Here is a 19,052-nt window from a genome sequence, read left to right as displayed (position 1 = left end):
GAGCATTAAAAGGAACAAGAAATTTTAAGTGGTAAGGAATATATGAGTATCTTTTATGGAGGTTCCATTATTTATAATGAGTGAAGAATTAGCTGAGTTCGCGTCACCGCATTTGAGTGAGTAGTTGTTGAGGCATAGGATTGATTTGAAATTCTTCTTAACTTTTTTATAATCTCAATGGGAATATTATTTCTGCTTAAGCAGATAAACGTTATCTGCCATGAAGAGAGAAAGGTAGTGGATCCCAATTATATTTTTCTCTCATTCCATAATATTTTTTTCTTTATCCTTTCTTTATTTGTGGCAGATATCATTTATCCGCTCTTAAAGCTTCCTAATCTGAATTCCTCGTGAAGTACCAAAACATGAGTGGCAAAGGCAAAGTGTTCCTGTTCATGGATAGTAACACTTCCTTATATAATAATAGGAAAAAATGTGTATCATGTTAAAGGGTGTAAAATTGTGTCATTTTAAGTGAGAGAAAAAGATAGATAAAAAAGAAGAGAGAATGGACAAAAAAATATAAAGATGTGGATTCCACATATTTGTGAGAGTGAAATGATAAGTTGTGTAATTTAAAAAAGCAAACACTTTTCCTATAATAATATCGCTAACACATTTCGATTCATGCATTTTGCACGAAAAATGGTTTTTTTTTCTCTCTTTGAATCAAAAGCGGTTAATGCAAGTACAACTAACCATCTTCGAAAGAACAGATTTTAATTATCTTGTTGTAAAATCAAGTTTCTGAGAAAAAAATTAAATTATAATGAAAAAAATTTAATTTAATTTTGAAACACTGCATTACAAATTCTTTTACACTATTATGTATTTTTATATTGATAAATAAATTTTGTTATATTAGTAATCACATAAAATATTAATCTCATTAAATGGTTGATTGAATATAATCTTTTTCAAGTCATATACAGTACATTAAAATTATTCATAAAATTTTAGTTTAATCGAAATAATTAACTATCATTTCCCCTAATAATATGGGCCTCGTGGGCTTTCCTTTCTCCACACCGTTCAAGATTGAACAGTTCCTTTACAACTGGAATCACGTGGAGGTGGAGGCATCCATGCTTCCAAAGTAAATTATTTTCTTAAGCTCGCGACCATAGTCAAGATTGGAGTACTTTGACTGATTTGTTTCTGTATTAGAATAAAACAAAACGTGACAAAAAAATAACAAAATTTAGGCCTCCAAAATGCTTTAAATATTGTGAAGTGTGAACGCCATCTCAAGACACATGGCCTCCACTGTGAAATAAAATTATTTTTGTAAAATTTTTTTATAAGAGATGAAATTATTTCTTACACATTCATAAAAGTATATGAGATTCATATTTTTTTATTTTTCTCTCCTTCTCAGTTGGCTCCATGTGAATGCTATATATTTTTATAATTATGTAAAAGATAATTTTATATCTTTGCACACGATAAACATTAATTTTTTTTTTAATGCTAAGTTAGTGAATCACTAGTGTAAATGCCCCCAGGTAATTAAATTCTCCAAAAGACTCTGAATCATCGACTTCATCTGATCCAGACAAGGATGGAAAGGAGAGCAATATGGTCTGTAGCTACCTTTCTTTTCGTATTCCTACAAAGTTTTTGTACTGCCTTATCCACCCACGATTGTCCTGCTTCATCCTGTGGCAATATTCCCAACATAAGTTATCCATTTCGACTCTCTGGTGACCCATCACACTGCGGCAACAAGAGGTACGAACTAGATTGCGAGAACAACGCAACATTTTTAACTCTATTTTCAGGGAAATACCTCGTTCACCACATCAATTACACGGATTACAGTATCAGAGTGAGTGACGCGGGTGTTGTGGAAGACACTACTTGCTCCTTCATCCCCCGTTATTTCTTGTATTCTACCAATTTCAGTGATAATATTAACCGGGGGAGAACAAATCCGCTTATTTTGAGTGCGCTTCACTTACATAGAAGAGCAGCATACTTCAACTGTACCAAACCAATAACTAATGATCGTCGATATGTGAAGGTGGATACAACTCGTTGTGGCACTGGAGGGCACTTCTATGCTGTTCTGATACATGAATATTCATTAGATTTTAATGCGATGGACATCAAGGTTGGGTGCCAATTGAAGGTGGCTTCTTTGGCAAGTTCGAGGACATTGCAAGAAGACCGCCACTTCTATTACAATAAAAACTTTTCCTATGATGAGATCCACAACTTGCTGGCCTATGGATTTTGGCTGTTTTGGGGACATTTTATTTGTGACGAACACTGCGGAAAGGGAAATGATTGCTCGCTTTTGGATGAATCTAGGGTCCGATGTACCCCGCTGCCAAACTGTCGTGATGTTTTCCGGGGATTCATATTCACCAACAGTTGCGGTAACAAGCACATAATTTCGTTCACGCTCATTTTTATTTATTTTTTTTTTTTTATAGCTTTCTAATTTTTTGCATTGAGCGCTTTCTATTTTATTTTTCCTACTAGATTATCAATAATTATACATTTGTCTTTTTTGGGTAAATATATACATTTGTCTTTTATTAGTGATTCATGTTAATTTTCCAAAAAAAAAAAACGATAATAAATAATTGAGAAATATGTTTCTCAATTATTTTGTCTCATGCAATACACAAAAAGTTAGTAATATCCACTTTTTTTTTACTTAATGTTTTCCATTCATTTTTATATATATTGCATTAAATAAATTATCTCATGTAATATGACAGAAATATTTCCCTGAATAATTAAAAAAAAAAAACATGTTTTATACCTCATGTAACTTTCAATTATACACTTCTTTATGTGGGTCAAGTTCAAATTATTTTTATGTGCAACAGTTATTTTATATCAGTTATTGGGAAAGAATATTCTTCACATATCAATTCCCAAACATTTACATGGAAAATATTGTTTAACATTTTTTTTTTCATCTTTTGATATATCATGATTTTTTAATATGAATTAAAATGATTTTCCATTCTTAAAATATTAATGAAAGAGTGATGTAAAAAACAGTGTGCAAAATTTAAGAGTTGTACAACTTAAAATTTACGTTTTGTTATAGTTTCGATATCATCAGCAAATAGTTTCAATTCAAGTTTCTCAGCTGAATTTTTCTATAAGAAGTACTGCAAATTTGTTTGGTAACACCAATCAAAATTAATTTGCGTTTTGTACAAAAGGTTATCTCTGTCACCCATAATATTATAATTTAATTATCTGTTATTATATCGTTATAAAAAAGCAGTACTTTCTTAAGTATTTAATATTATATTCAAAGTAATTTACCAATATATATATATATATATATATATATATATATATATATATATATATATATATATATATGGAAAACATTTTCTCATGTTGCATGAGAATTCAATTCTCATGTTGTGACCCTTCGATTTACGTGCAAAGCTATTCTTTTCTTTTTCTTTTTTTAATAAATGTGGGACTACCTCTAGTTGAGTCACAACATGAGAATTGAATTCTCATGCAACATGAGAAAATCAAACCCCACATATATATATTGTAGTCAGTTTTTTGAACGACTTTGAAATATAACTTAATATGCATGTAATTCAGAACAATTGTATATGTATGTAAGATCATATAAAATTCTTTTTATTAGTGTTCATTTAGTTCCCTAATTTTCTTTTTGAATTTTTCTTTTAGGTGTTTCAGGATTACTCGACATAATTGGCATTATACGTAAGAATTCCATCCTTTCTTTCATTATTGTGTTTTTCAGCTGTTTTTCTTTGGACATATATGACTCATATATCATGAAAAATAAGATACACTCACAATCTTCGAATCAAAATTAAAGACCACAAGTTATTAAATTGGGATAGTTATAAGGGGTTTAAATAATTTATATTAAACTATAATCTCAGAACCATAATTTTATATCCAAAAAAAAATTAAAGATCACAATCATAATAAATGACCAACAGCTAATTCTTCCATTTCCCCCTATCTCTCCATCTTTGAAAGCTCGCTTGCTACTAATAGCACTTCAATTTTTTTTACCCCTTGACGGAGTATATATGGTGCATTTCGGTTCCCTCTCCCTTTCTTCCTTGCCCTTCTCTAGCTTGCTTTATCTTTGTTCTAGGACTTTTTATACTATAAATGAAGCTCGCATGCACCGCTTGATGCAGTGCTTTTTGTTGCGATTGGATCGGAGTGTGCCCCAAGGATTCAGTTAAATTTCAACTCCCAACCAAGGGGTGACATACTCGGTTCGCGTAGTGTGCCCCAAGGATAAGTTCGATCTTTGGAAAGACTATTTCTGGTTCAGGACAAAATCTTTCCGCTTCAAGTCTCAGTGGGGGATTAATTCAATCATACCTTTATTTTAACGCAGGCTTTGTTCCAAATTCCAATGAGGATCAAGCTCCAAGATGCTACTCCCGGGGCAAGTTGGCCGGAGGTTGGTTGAGTGGGGGTAATGCTAAGATGAAATTTGGGAACACTCGAAAGAAAAGGGTATTTGAAATATTATTGAAATTTTGTATAATTTGTACAAACCTATGAAGCTGCTATGTGATAATAAGTCCGCTATTTGTATAGCTCATAATCCAGTTCAACATGATCGGACTAAACATATTGAGGTCGACCGCCATTTCATCAAAGAGAAACTTGATAGCGGGTTGATTACCACTCCATACATTCCCACTGGGCGTCAATTAGCTGATCTATTGACAAATGGGTTTCCTTCAGATAGATTTCAAGAACTTGCTAGGGTTCTCTATTTATAGAGAATACTTGACCTAATTTTGACCTAATGGGCTTGGCCCACTACAACAAATAAATGACTAAATAATTATTATTTACAACACTCCCCCTCAAGCTGAGGAATAGATATTTATTATTCCCAGCTTGCTAGTAAGTTCTTGAAATCTATCTGAAGGAAGCCCCTTTGTTAATAGATCAGCTAATTGAGGCCCAGTGGGAATGTATGGAGTGGTAATCAACCCGCTATCAAGTTTCTCTTTGATGAAATAGCGATCGACCTCAATATGTTTAGTCCGATCATGTTGAACTGGATTATGAGTTATACAAATAGCGGACTTATTATCACATAGCAGCTTCATAGGTCCCTCACATTTTATTTTGAGATCATCAAGTACAATTTTCAGCCACAGTAACTCACAAATGCCTTGAGCCATAGCTCGAAATTCAGCTTCTGCACTTGATCTGGCAACCACATCTTGTTTCTTACTTCTCCATGTCACCAAGTTACCGCAAAGAAACATGCAATAACCAGTGGTAGAACGACGGTCAGTCACGGATCCAGCATAATCAGCATCTGTGTAGACTTCTAAAGATAGATTGCCATCACGTCGGAACAACAATCCTTTACCAGGAGTACCTTTAAGATACTGAAGAATTCTCTCTACTGCCTGTATGTGTTTTTCCTTTGGATCGTGCATAAACTGACTGACAACACTAACAGCATAAGCTAGGTCTGGTCTAGTATGGGCCAGATATATCAATTTCCCAACTAGCCGTTGATATTGTCATTTATCAACTAGAGGACTCTCTTCTTCATAGCCCATCTTGTGATTCTGCTCAATAGGAGTATTAGAGGGTTTACACCCGAGCTTTTCTGCTTCTTTGAGAAGATCCAAAACATATTTCCTCTGGCTGATAAAAATTCCTTTGCTTGAATGAGCTACTTCTATCCCTAGGAAATATCTCAGTTTCCCAAGGTCTTTGATTTCAAACTCAGAGGCAAGCCGTGTTTGCAGAATCTGTCTCTCCATAAAATCATCACATGTGATAATAATATCATCAACATATACAAGGAGCACAGTAAGCTTCCAATTTTGGGAGTGCTTGAAGAAAAGAGTGTGATCTCCTTGACTCTGTCTGTATCCTAAGGTCATCATAACCTTAGTAAACCTACCAAACCAAGAACGAGGTGACTGCTTCAATCCATACAAGGCCTTTTTTAATCTACAAACTTTATTTTCCCCCTTCACAGAATCAAAACCAGGCGAGATTTCCATGTAGACTTCTTCTTCTAACTCACCATTGAGGAAAGCATTTTTCACATCAAATTGATTTATATCCCAATTGTAATGGGCAGCAAGGGATGACAAGATTCTCACTGTATTCATCTTTGCAACTGGAGCAAAGGTTTCTTCATAATCAATGCCATATGTTTGAGTGTAACCTTTGGCCACTAATCGAGCCTTGTATCTCTCAAGAGTGCCATCAGAATTATATTTCAGGGCATAAACCCATCTGCACCCTACTACTTTCTTTTCGTTGGGTCTATCAATAACCTCCCATGTTTTATTTTTCTCCAAAACATTCATCTCCTCTTGCATGGCTTGAGCCCAATTCCTATCTTTCAAGGCTTCATGTACTGATTTTGAGATTGCAATAGAGTCTAGTGCTGAAACAAAGCTTTTGTGCTGCACAGAAAGATTAGCAGAGGAAACAAACTGGGAGATAGGGTATTGAGTACAAGAGGGACAAGAGAGACAAGATTTCTTGGGACAAGCTCTTTTTCCTTTTCTAAGAGCAATGGGTAAATCATCAGAATCAGTAGTAATGGGTAAGTCATCAGAAGTATTAACATCATGATCAGAAATATGAGATTCAGGACTTACCAGTGGTTCAGACGATTGAGGTTGCTGCTGAGACAATGTAGGTTGTTTCCTTCTTTCAGGTGTCATAATCTTTCGTATCTCTGGTGTACTTGATGTATCAATCACAGGAGAATCAGTCACAGGAGGATTACTCACAAGAGGATCAGACACAGGAGGAACATACACAAGAGGAACAGGACCAGGTGGAGGATACACTGACATAGGTAAAGGAGTAGACACTGAGGATTCAAACTCAAGGAAGGGAGGTGATGAGATTTTTGGTGAAGGATTCTCCCCTGAAGATGAGGACCTTGGAAAAAGGACTCAGATTCCTGAAATGTAACATCCATAGAAACAAAAAATTTCCTACTACTAGGGTGATAGCACTTGTAGCCTTTCTTATCAGGAACATAACCAAGAAAAACACATTTGATAGCCCTAGGGTCCAAATTACTGCGATGATATTTATGAACATGAACAAAAGCAACACACCCAAACACTCGTGGAGGAAGACTCATCATAGTTGGAATAGAAGGGAAAAAAGAAGTCATAGAGTGAATAGGACTTATATGGTCAAGTACCCGAGTGGGTAAACGGTTGATCAAGAATGTTGCAGTAAGAATAGCATCTCCCCAATAGTATTTGGGTACATGTGTCTGAAACATTAATGCACGAGCCACTTCAAGAAGGTGACGATTTTTTCTTTCAGCAACCCCATTCTGTTGGGGGGTGTCAACACAAGTAAGTTCATGAATCATACCGTTATTTCTTATAAATTGGGAAAAACTGTGATTAACATATTCAGTACCATTATCTGTTCTTAGTCTCTTGATTTTTTTACCAAACTGGGTCTCAATCATTTTATAAAATTGAAAGAACAGTTGTGGTACCTCAGACTTTTCACGCATTAATTACACCCAAGTTACACGAGTGCAATCATCAATAAAAGAAACAAACCATCTATTTCCAGAAGCATGAGGGACTTTAGAGGGACCCCAAACATCAGAATGAATAAGATCAAAAGGTTCAACACTCTTAGTAATACTAGAAGGAAAAGACACACGATGATGCTTAGCAAATTCACAAACATCACAATGAAAAGACTCAACAGATTTAGACAAAAACAATGGCGGAAATAAAGATTTGAGTAAACTAAATGGAGGATGACCTAAGCGCTTATGATGAAGCCAAATCAAAGAATCAGCAGTTGATTGACCATGAGACATCAAGATGTGATCTGTTACTTTATTTGCAGGAGATTGTGACACCAGATAGTACAGCCCACCTTACTCTTTAGCACTACCAATCGTCTTCCCCGTGGTGAGATCCTGAAAAACACAATGGGTAGGATAGAAGTTTACAGTACAATTCAAATCTTTTGTAATTTTATGAATAGAAAGAAGATTTGTGGAGAGTTTAGGAGCATGAAGAACATCCTTAAGATGTAAGGACTGCTGTAAGTTTATGTCACCAGAACCCGCAACTGATGTATGAGAGCCATAAGCTTCAGCTATTGTATGAGTTCCAATGGTAGGATGATAAGAAGTAAAAGAGTCAGCACAACAAGCCATATGATCAATAGCACCAGAATCAACAACCCAAGAATGTTTAAAATCATTACATGAAGAAAGGAAAGAATAAGTTTTGGAGCTCATACTAGTCATAGTCAAAGCACTAGTATCAGATGGCTTACTCATAGAATCAAGAATGGTTCGGAGCCGTTCTAACTCATCTGGACGAAATGCAGGTTGGGTCTCATTAGGTGCAGAAGTTATTTTAGTAAAATGCGGTTGACCATGCAACCTTGCCATCTTTTCTAAGGCAGTTTGCTTTCCATAAAGGCGGAAGCATAAATCCTTGATATGACCTGTTCTTTTACAATAAGAACACCATCGATCATCTCTCTTAGGTCTAGAAGAAGTACCATCATAAAATTTTGAAAAAGAACTCCTTTGAGAAGAGGCCATACTGCACAGAAAATGGTCAAAGAAAAGCTCCAAGAAGCCAACAAATCACAAAACAAATACCAAACGACGTCCGATCTGAGAGGAGAGCACAGATCCAGAAAGAGGATGAGGAGAAGATCAGAAATTTTTTTGGCTGGAGCTAGAAAAAGTGGCCCACGCGCCTCCACGCGCCGGTGGAGGTGTCTGCGAGTGGGCCTCACTCTCCGGGAGTGTGGCGGCGCGTGAGAGCGCGTGCGGCGGCTTTCGCAGCTGAAATTTCGGCGGCGAGGTCGTCCGACGGTCTCGAACCTTTCTGTGGCCGTTCGGAGTTGAAAGATCGCCGGAAAAGTGTCCAAAACGCGATGAACAGTAGCGGCCTTGTGTTGTTTTGGGAAGATCCGGTCGTCAAACGATTACAACACGTCAGTAAGTTGATAGATCAGAGAAAAAGGATTTGAAAACTGGTCTTCTTGGTCAAAAAGGTCCACCGGAAAAATTTTCCGGTGGCGGCTAATGGCGGCAAGAGGCTAAGAAAGAAGGTTTCTGTTTTAACGGAGGTAATTGCGGAGGCAGAGCCCTCTGGATCGAGAGCTTTGATACCAACTTGAAAGAAAAAAGGTATTTGAAATATTATTGAAATTGTGTATAATCTGTACAAAGGGTTCTCTATTTATAGAGAATACTTGACCTAATTTTGACCTAATGAGCTTGGCCCAATACAACAAATAAATGACTAAATAATAACTAAATAATTATTATTTACAACAGGAACTTAGGGACAATAAGCACTAATGCCAAAACCAGGATCAACTAGACCAACATGCCATATAGAACCAAGGGTCAATTGTAAGGAACCAGACATATATCCCATGAAGAACTCAACAATCTGTAACTTTGAGCTGGCTAAGAGCAATCTGCATTGCAAGTTAACCACCCTTTGATCGATGGCCTCTCCGTATCCTAGGAGGTTAAAACAACCACAACTAAGAAATACAACGACAAGAAAGACCTCCTATGATCATTTTAAGGCCTTTAACACTGTAATGCTGCTAGGGGGCACGACCGACCCATTTACATGAAGAGAATTTGTTGCCTTCCTGAATGACTTTCCAAACATTAGTTCAACTCCCACCCACCAAACTAGGTCGATTGCCTTGGGGCCCATTGGGTTAACCATGGGCCAAGGGGTCGACCAATAAGGCCAATGTCCTGGGCTTGATGAGCCAACCATTTGAGACAATGGGCTGGGCCATCACACATGACTTGGCGTTCTTAGATATGACCCAATTACCACCACCGTGACCTACGTCCAGATTGAAGCTGTTCGATCAACTTTCCACTAATGGTCAAGCTTCAAGGGTGCTTGCTAAACCACTACAACCTTCAAGAATTTTGGTTCTTGAAACCCTTACACTTCCACTCATTTTCTTAGGCTATGAACAACATTTTCACTAGGGTCTCACTACCCTCAACTCAAATAAACAGAAGGAGAGTGTTTAGAAATGGATTTGTACTCTTAAAGTATAGATTATACAAGTTGAAGCTTATGGGTATTGATTAATGACACAAGAATGAAGCTCAAAGGAATTTTATGATCAATATGAATAAGAACAAGTAATGAATGAGTTTGATTCAATGAGAATAATCAAGAATGATTGCAAAATCAATGGAACAATAATTCTTGGTGTTCTGAATTGCAATAAATAAGTTTATATATGTGTTGGTACGAAACTAGTCGTTTATAGCCGTTGGAACACTTACTGCCCAATAAGTATTCGAATACTTTTCTTAAGGTATTCGAATACTTTGTTCATAGCATAAGTATTCGAATACAGTCAAGAAAGTATTCAAATACTTTCTTTACAGAACATATAGATTACAACTTTTTTGAGTTGTAAAGCATTCCAACTTGCCTTTAATCACTTTTAATGTAATTCCTTGACTTGTTGAAAATGTTTTGAGGTTACGAAATATGTCAAGGGTCTTTTTCATAAATTTTAAAGCTTTCAAGTGATTAATGTCATGGATAATGGATGCATAGAGTTAAGTATCCTTTGAGCTCATTTATGCATCATTAATCAATTACCTTTACATTTAAATCTAAGCCATCAAGGATATGCTGCAATCTTGATCTTTGATCTTAATCATGTGTGTTGAATGATTTGTTCTCGTTGTCTTGTTGAATTGCTTACTTGGACTTTTTGATTGTTGCAAGTTGTATTATTTTTGAAGTTGCTTCTAAGCTTGTTTGTTATCATCAAAACTCTTGTATAATTGACCTTTTCATTTTGTGTGCACTGGTTTCACATACCAAACAACAACAAAAGCAACTAAAGTCCAAGCTATTAATCAATGTAGTCTAGGCTAGACCATCTCGTGCATCGATGGGTAGTTCGAGTTTGGACTCAAAACTCTTACACGGTCATAATTACCCACCCTGACCGAAAAACAACACGACAATTCAATTTCATGGACAATCAAATTGGGGGGCAACAGTTTCAAAGCTGGATACTTGACCCTAGTTGATCTAGTAAGAAGATCCCACCTTATTTGAAACATTAAGTACCTGATAAGGATTATAGGAAATTAGGAAAGAAACCACTCTTTACCTATCAACCTTTGCATTCCATATCATTAGACCATCCCAGAGGTGATTAAACTATTCCCTTTGCTGATTATCCCATATTAATTGTTAATTCTAGTTGTATCTAACTGACCCTAAACCTTTATATATGGGCAGTTAGAGTCAGTTACTTGTAATTGGAATTAATAATCAATATTATAAGTGTAGCTTACTCTAAGACCAAGAATTGAAAATTGTTGGTTATCCCAAAGTTCCTTACTGTAGCAATTTTCAATTTGTTTCAAAATTTCAAATCAAATAAGTCGTAACTTACTCAGACCGATAAATAGAGATGAGGTTATAGTTAAAACCACCCCTAGAAAACCGAAATAACTAGTTATAATGGACATAAAAAATCATAAAGAAATATGTTCTATTTATACATTTGTTTGTAAAGCACTTCCTTAAGTTTCTATTTTTGATACTAAAATATAGGAAGATAAGCAAAAATACCACTTTATATATATATATATATATATATATATATATATATAGGGAATGTTATATTTACAAACTTTTTGTTTACAAACTCTTACAAACTACATTAAGTATGACCGGTCATACTTAGTGTAATTTGTAAAAAAAATTGTAAATAGATCCTTGTCATATATATATATGGGAAAAATATTTATCTCGTCACAGGAGATAAAGTTATATCATGCAATCCTAAAACGATGTCTTTTTGAGGTTTAATATAAAAATAAAGGGTATTTTGAAAATTTCAATTTCCTATTTTAATATGTATTTCGCTAATATACCCTTTATTTTTTATTCTAAACTTCAAAATGACGTCGTTTTGGAGTTGCAAGAGATACTTTTATCTCCTGCGTTATCTCTTGTGACAAGAGGAAGTTAATCCCGTATAATATTATCTTTTTCAATTTGTTGACATTACAAAAATTTCTTACAGGTTTATACTTCAGGGGTATTTATAAAGGTAAGGATTTATTCTATGGAATGTATTTTCCTTTCTATATATAATGTTAATTTCTCATTGATTATATATCATTTAATATTTTCTAATCAAGATTAACTCAGAAAATCTACAAATATATCAAAAACTCAAGTAAAAAATTGACCAATATTTATACATAAAGAGAAAACTTCAAGTTATGGTACTTTTCGAGAGTGAAAATTTATAATTTATGTTGTAAAAAAAAATTATGGTTCGTTAAAATTTGAATTTTGAAAGGGACATTTAAACAAGTATTTCCTATTTTACATCTACTTTTTTGTTTTTCTTTTCTTATTTTCTGACTTTAAAAAAAAAAAATGTATGCGCTAAATTTTATTATAATTTTAGTCTTAGATGCATTGCAACGGTTTTACAAAAATTCTACTCGACACTTTCAATTGATACGTAACTTTAACAGTTTTTTGTTCCTATTTATTTGTAATAACCTGAGAGTATTTCATTTGAAAATTTGGGATGGCAAAATAATATCATCAGAATAGCCCATAATCAGTTTTGGGGTGATATATACCCCCACCCACGCAGGACTTAAGCAATTTTTTGGCGTGAATGATGGTGTGGGCGACGATGGATTTCTAATAGTTGAAATAGTTCAAATAGGAAAAGACACAGGAAGGTATGCCCTACCATACTTTATTGTCAAATTTCTATTAGGTGTGGTAGCTTTCATTATAGTGTTGATCTATAAATGGGGAAGAAGACATACATCAAGCTATGATAATATCGAAGAGTTTTTGGAAGGAAATACCTTCATGCCAATAAGGTACTCATACAAAGAAATAAAGCAGATGACTAGAGGTTTTAAAGAAAAGCTTGGTCAAGGAGGGTTCGGCATGGTGTATAAAGGAAAGCTTCGCAGTGGTCCATTTGTAGCCATAAAGATGTTGAGTAAATCAAAGGCTAACGGGCAAGAATTCATTAGTGAAGTCGCAACTATTGGAATGATACATCATGCCAATGTGGTTCGACTTATTGGATTTTGTGTTGAGGCATCAAAACGTGCTCTTGTTTATGAATTCATGCCCAATGGTTCTCTTGATAGATATATTTTCTCCAAAGCTGATAGTATCTCCTTAACTTACGAGCAAATATATGAAATATCTCTTGGAGTGGCTCGTGGTATTGCTTATCTACATCAAGGATGTGACATGCAAATTTTGCATTTTGATATCAAGCCACATAACATCCTTCTTGATGAGAACTTTGTCCCTAAGGTTTCAGATTTTGGGCTCGCAAAGCTTTATCCTATAGACAAAAGTATTGTTACTTTGACAGCAGCAAGGGGAACAATTGGATACATGGCCCCTGAATTATTCTACCATAATATTGGGGGAATATCATACAAGGCTGATGTCTATAGCTTTGGAATGCTTTTGATGGAAATGGCAAGCAGGAGAAAAAACTTGAACAAACAAGCAGAGCATTCAAGTGAACTTTTCTTTCCTCTTTGGATTCATGATCAATTAAGCCGAGAAAATGAGATGGAAATGGAAGATATTACCAATGAAAAGAATAATGAGGCTAAAAAGATGTTCATAGTTGCATTATGGTGTATACAGTTAAAACCAAGTGATCGTCCTTCGATGAACAAAGTAGTAGAGATGCTGGAAGGAGAACTTGAGAACATTGATATGCCACCAAAACCTTCCTTATATCCAGACGAAATGATTCAAGAGGATCTCACAACCAACTCAGACCAAACTCTTTGTGATGATTCTATTGGTTCTACAAGTTATATTGAGTGAGGAAAGTTCTATTCATACTTTATACAATTATATCTTCTGCTTCATAATTGTAATGAATTTGGTTTTACATGTTTTCTAGCCAAATGCACAACATAAATTCATGGTTACTTCAGCTGAGATTTTATCTTTAGATGTTAACATGCACCAAACACAACCTTAATGTTCACAAAACATGTGATATTCCACTCTAAAATAAAGCTTGTGATTTTTCTTTCATTTTTCTTTTCATTCTTGGAAGTTATGTAGAATTTTAGTTTCCTTTTTTTTTTTTTTTATATAAAGGAAAGAAAAATTACACAGCTACGTATCTAGGCATCAATGTGCCTCTATTATCCTCTAGGAACAGCTCCTCACAACCAACAGGAACGCTGCTATACCAGTGTGTGCTCCAATCAGCATGGCTTCCAACAGTGGCCATCCTATCAGCCACCTGATTTCCTTCACTATATACATGACTTGTAACTACCTTCCATTCCTTAGCTATCATAAGCAGATCCTGGACACCAACGAATAACAGGGATGAGAGGATACACAGCCCTCACTCACAATATTCAAAGCCAACATCGAATCACTTTCCAGCAACACCTATTTAAATCCATGCTCCCAAGCCCAATCCAATCCAACCAAGATACCCCACAATTCAGCCATCAATATAGAAACAGGACTTACCCTCTTAGAGAAGCCCATAATACATCCCTCTTCCTCATCTCTAACAACACCACCACAAGATGAGCTGCCTCCATTACCTGAGAATGACCCATCAGTATTAATTGTGATCCACCCAACAGGGGGTGGCCTCCAACAGATCATGATCTTATCGTGACTGTCAACAGACAGACCTGCAATAGTTAAGATGCTTTCAGCCACTTTTATATTTGACACAAACAAAGAGGCTTGTGAAAAGATCTCGTGGGGGAATGAATGCTTCCCATTAAAGACCAGATCATTCCTATGCTTCCAAATAAGCCAGCAAATTACTCCAAATTTCAGTCTCCAAGCCATGTTCCTTTCTTTTCTGTTAAGATTATTATCTAACCAAAACTCCAAGTCTGCCATCAGAAAGTATGGCAACTCATTCTTTTCTATCCAGTAGCTCCACACCTCTTGACTCCATTGACAGCTCCTAAACACATGATCAACATCTTCCCCAGCCATGTTACATCTAGGACATAAATCAACAGCAGACATATGCCTACAGTATCTCTCTGCATTTGTAAGGAGCTTGTTCCCAGATAGCAGCCATAGAAAGAGCTTGACTCTTTGTGGTCCCTCCCACTTCCAAACCGTGTCCCAGCTTTTAGAAGAGACATTCATGCCCTGACAGGATAAAGATCTGTAAGCAGAGCCAACCTTGAAGGATCCACAGCTAGAAAGGGTCCAGAACAACTTATCCTTACCAGCCATATGAGATGGAGGACTAACATTACCAACAGCAACCAGAGCCTCCCTGCTAAGAAAATTATTAAATTTGCCCCAATCCCAATCACCTCTATGGACACAATCAATCACCCTCCAATTTAAGCTCTCCTCGGGAATATCAGCTAAAGCATGGCCAACCAATCTCCCAACTCTAGGTACCCATCTATCAAACCAGAATGAAGAGCTAGAACCATCTCCAATACTTACCCTTGAGCCATCAATAACTTGATCCCACACACTCCGAATCCCTTTCCAGACATTGGACTCCATGCTTCCTCTCTTTAGTACAGGGCTAAAACCCTCACCAACCTTATACTTACTGCATAAAACTTTCACCCACATGCTGTCCTTGTTGGCTATGAGGTTGAAACCAAGCTTCATGTAAAATGCCTTATTAACCAGAGATTGATTCCTGAAACCCAAACCCCCCTCCTTTTTAGAGGTGCACACTTTCTTCCAACTAACCAAGTGTGTTTTCCTTTGGCCTCTTGAAGAGCCCCACAAGAAACTCCTAGTCAGTTTTTCCACTTCATTGCAGATTCCCTTAGGCAGGACAGCAGCTTGCATGGGGTACACTGGCAAGGACTCAAGGACTGATTTGGCCAAAGTTGCACGGCCAGCCAAAGTTAGAGAGGATTGGTTCCACCTAGACAGTCTTCCCTGTACTCTATCCAAAACATTCCTGAAGGTGTTTTTAGTTACTCTTTTATGAAAAAGAGGAACTCCAAGATACTTCCCCAGATCTGGGGTAATCCCAATGCCAAGAGATCCACTAATTTCCTTAGCCCTCCCCAAGCTTACATTCTTAGAAAAGAACACTCTGGTCTTCTCCTTACTGATTTTCTGTCCAAAAGCATCAGAAAAGACCCTTAACACCTGATTTATCACATGCGCTTGCTCCAAGCTGGCTTCAGCACACAAGATGATATCATCTGCAAAAAGCAGATGAGATATAGGTGGAGCATTTTTCCTTAACACAATAGGCTTCCAGGCTTCTGTCTCCACTGCCATCTGAATTAGCTGAGCTAGTTTCTCCATGCAGAGAACGAACAGGTAAGGGGAGATAGGATCCCCTTGCCTAATGCCCCAACCTGGAATTATTTCCTTAGTGGCCATTCCATTCCATAGCAATCTCATGGAGGCTGTGGAAATACAGCTAAAAATTAGTTGCACCAGAGAATCAGGAAGCCCAATGTCCTTCAAGGCTTCAACCACAAAACTCCAATCAAGCCTATCATAGGCTTTCTCCAAATCCACTTTTATCATCATCCAGCCCTTCCTACCCTTCCTAAGTCTCGTAGAATGAATAACTTCTTGGGCAATAATAATATTGTCAGTACCTTGTCTTCCCATTATAAAACTACACTGATTGGGAGACACAATCCGAGGCATTAAATCCTTCAACCTTCCAGCAATGATCTTTGTGATGATCTTATAAACCACATTGCATAAGCTAATGGGTCTAAAATCTTTCATATTCTCAGGGCTGTCCTTTTTGGGAATCAAAAAAGGAAATGTACCATTGATGTCCCTCACCTTCTCAGGAGAGCAAAAAATATCCTCCACAAGCTGACAAACTGACCCACCAACAACATTCCACTGGCTTTGGAAAAACACAGCACTTAGACCATCAGGGCCAGGGGCTTTGAATTTCCCCATTCTAAATACAGTCTTCCTTATTTCCTCCCTGTTTGGCCTAATAGCAAGGACTCTCTTCTCTGCATCAGTTAACACCGGGAAGCCATTCTGGATAGGGAACACTCCATCCCTTTCTTCCTCAATACTGAACAAGCCTTGGTAAAATGAAGTAGCCATATTTACCAGCATATCAGAATCAGCAATCCACTCCCCTTGTTCATTCTTCAGAGTCACAATCCTATTATGCCTCCTCCTAGCAATTGTGGATGAGTGAAAAAACCTGGAATTCTTATCTCCATATTTCAACCACTGATTCCTTGAACTCTGGAACCAGATCAGCTCTTCCCTCACCAAAATGGCCTGAAGTTCCCTCCAAAGCTCCTTTTGCAACAGTTCTGTATTATGGTCATACCTACCATACTTGTAAGAATCCAAACCATTCAACCTTGAGTATAGTCTGTTTTTCCTCCTCATATTCTCCTTGAACACATTCTGGTGCCAGATCTTAGCATCCTTCTCAAATTGGTCCCTAGCATGCAGCCAACTACCATCCTCCTCCTAGCTTTTTTTAACCAACTCATTGAAACTATGATCTGTTAACCAGGCTGCCAAGAATTTAAATCCTCTAGTGTGCTCCCTAGGCTTGACTTGCCCCTCATTACACAAGAGAATAGGCCTGTGATCAGAATTAAAGAACGACAAATGAGAAATAAAGCAATTAGGCCAGTCAATGTTCTATGCCTAATTGGAACAAGCTCTGTCCAACCTCTCATGCAGTCTTCCATGTTTCCAAGTAAAGTCAGGGCCCTTATAACCCATATCATCAACACTGCAGTTGCTGAGACACTGCTGCATCTCAGAGATGCTCCTCCAGCAGACCTCTCTACCTCCTTTTTTCTCTTCTGCCTTTAAAAATGAGTTAAAATCTCCCAATACAAGCCAGGGACCAGGGAACTCTAAGCTAATGGCCTCTAACTCCAGCCAAAGAGCCATCCTCTCCAATCTTCTTGGACTCCCATACACAAAAGAAATGAAGCTAACTTTCCCCACTCCCAGGTACCTCACCCGAGTATGTACAACCTGGTGGTGAGTCTTTAACACCTCCACCTCCACTACATTATTGTCCCAAAGAACCCAGATCCCACCAGAAACCAACCGGATCCTGCCTAAAGAAATTAGAGAAACCCAACTTCCTAGCAATCTCCTCACCTCTAGAACCACCAATCTTAACCTCCATCAAAACCAAAATACTGACTTTGAACCTGAATTTTAAATCTCTAACCAGAGAAGGGAACCCACTCTTCCCCACTCCTCTACAGTTCCAAGCTAAAACAGACATGAAAGCTAAAAATAACAGACTGTACAAGGGGAAACCCCTAAAGAGAATCAACATACCTGGTGGACATTAGGCTCACCCACCAACTTGATAGGAATCCCCACTTTCCCAATCTGTCCAGAAAGTCCCGGGTCCAACCTTAACAAAGGATCCCCACCCTGATCCCTATTAGCAATACTGGTAGAAGCACTACTAATCTTGTTCATCCCATCCGAGCTAGCCATGGGTTTCCCTCTGTTTTTATTCACCCCTTTGATCTGGCCATCTGAACCCGGACTAGGAGGGATGTTCTCAGCTCCAGACTTTTTCGGATATGGTTTCCCTCCTACTTTGCCACGGTCCTTACCCTCCCTAGGAGTACTCCCTCTAGTTTCCCTCTCAGGAGAATTAAGCTTCTTCTGCTGACCAGTGCCAGCACTCCCTCCTCCTTGAGTCACAATGACTGGCTCATTAACTGATAACATGTTAATATTCGAATCCCCAGAACCATGACTAGCCTCATTACCAATACTCTGATGCTCCACTCCTATGTCCTTCACTTCCTCCATTCTAGGAGTAACCACTGTACTTGGACCAAGAGCTCCTTGACTATGAGGCTTCTGCTCATTCCCAGACTCCACTTTCAGAGTCACAGGTTTAGCCTTCAGTTTTCTACTCCTTGGCTACCTCTGAACCACCATCCAACTCCCGAAAGCCTCCTCCTCCTTCACATCCTCTGCCACCTTGACAATCTCCTCCCTCCCCTGAGTACTGACCTCAGATCC

At 37.3% G+C, this 19,052-nt stretch overlaps 2 protein-coding genes across 2 annotated transcripts; one reads left to right on the top strand and one right to left on the bottom strand.

Annotated features, from left to right (window-relative positions):
* The first annotated feature begins 1,561 nt into the window (after positions 1–1,561).
* Positions 1,562–13,895, top strand: LOC133313203 (LEAF RUST 10 DISEASE-RESISTANCE LOCUS RECEPTOR-LIKE PROTEIN KINASE-like 2.1). Its single transcript, XM_061514536.1, has 2 exons — positions 1,562–2,381; positions 12,676–13,895. Exons 1-2 carry the CDS (start codon positions 1,562–1,564, stop codon positions 13,893–13,895), a joined length of 2,040 nt encoding a protein of 679 aa, XP_061370520.1.
* A 292-nt stretch (positions 13,896–14,187) lies between these two features.
* On the bottom strand, positions 14,188–18,836 carry LOC133313201 (uncharacterized). Its single transcript, XM_061514535.1, has 6 exons — positions 18,348–18,836; positions 18,235–18,278; positions 17,719–18,114; positions 17,601–17,628; positions 14,565–17,510; positions 14,188–14,391 (listed from the first exon to the last, which is right to left on the bottom strand). Exons 1-6 carry the CDS (start codon positions 18,834–18,836, stop codon positions 14,188–14,190), a joined length of 4,107 nt encoding a protein of 1,368 aa, XP_061370519.1.
* Between the last annotated feature and the right edge of the window lie 216 nt (positions 18,837–19,052).

This window comes from Gastrolobium bilobum, unplaced genomic scaffold (genome assembly GCF_033153095.1).
Source record: "Gastrolobium bilobum isolate Gb01-03AN ecotype WA unplaced genomic scaffold, APGP_CSIRO_Gbil_v1 utg24468, whole genome shotgun sequence".
Lineage (NCBI taxonomy): Eukaryota > Viridiplantae > Streptophyta > Magnoliopsida > Fabales > Fabaceae > Gastrolobium > Gastrolobium bilobum.
This window is presented reverse-complemented; position numbering and strand designations above follow the sequence as displayed.

Bases quoted from the DNA above. Each gene is read 5' to 3' on its own strand.
- LOC133313203 (XM_061514536.1), top strand. From the start codon at position 1,562: ATGGAAAGGAGAGCAATATGGTCTGTAGCTACCTTTCTTTTCGTATTC. The intron at 2,382-12,675 runs GTAACAAGCACA...CCACCCACGCAG, and splicing joins CATATTCACCAACAGTTGCG to GACTTAAGCAATTTTTTGGC.
- LOC133313201 (XM_061514535.1), bottom strand. From the start codon at position 18,836: ATGGAGGAAGTGAAGGACATAGGAGTGGAGCATCAGAGTATTGGTAAT. The intron at 18,115-18,234 runs GTTAGAGATTTA...TTCTTTAGGCAG, and splicing joins AGAGTGGGTTCCCTTCTCTG to GATCCGGTTGGTTTCTGGTG. The intron at 17,629-17,718 runs GTTGGACAGAGC...TTCTGATCACAG, and splicing joins CATGGAAGACTGCATGAGAG to GCCTATTCTCTTGTGTAATG.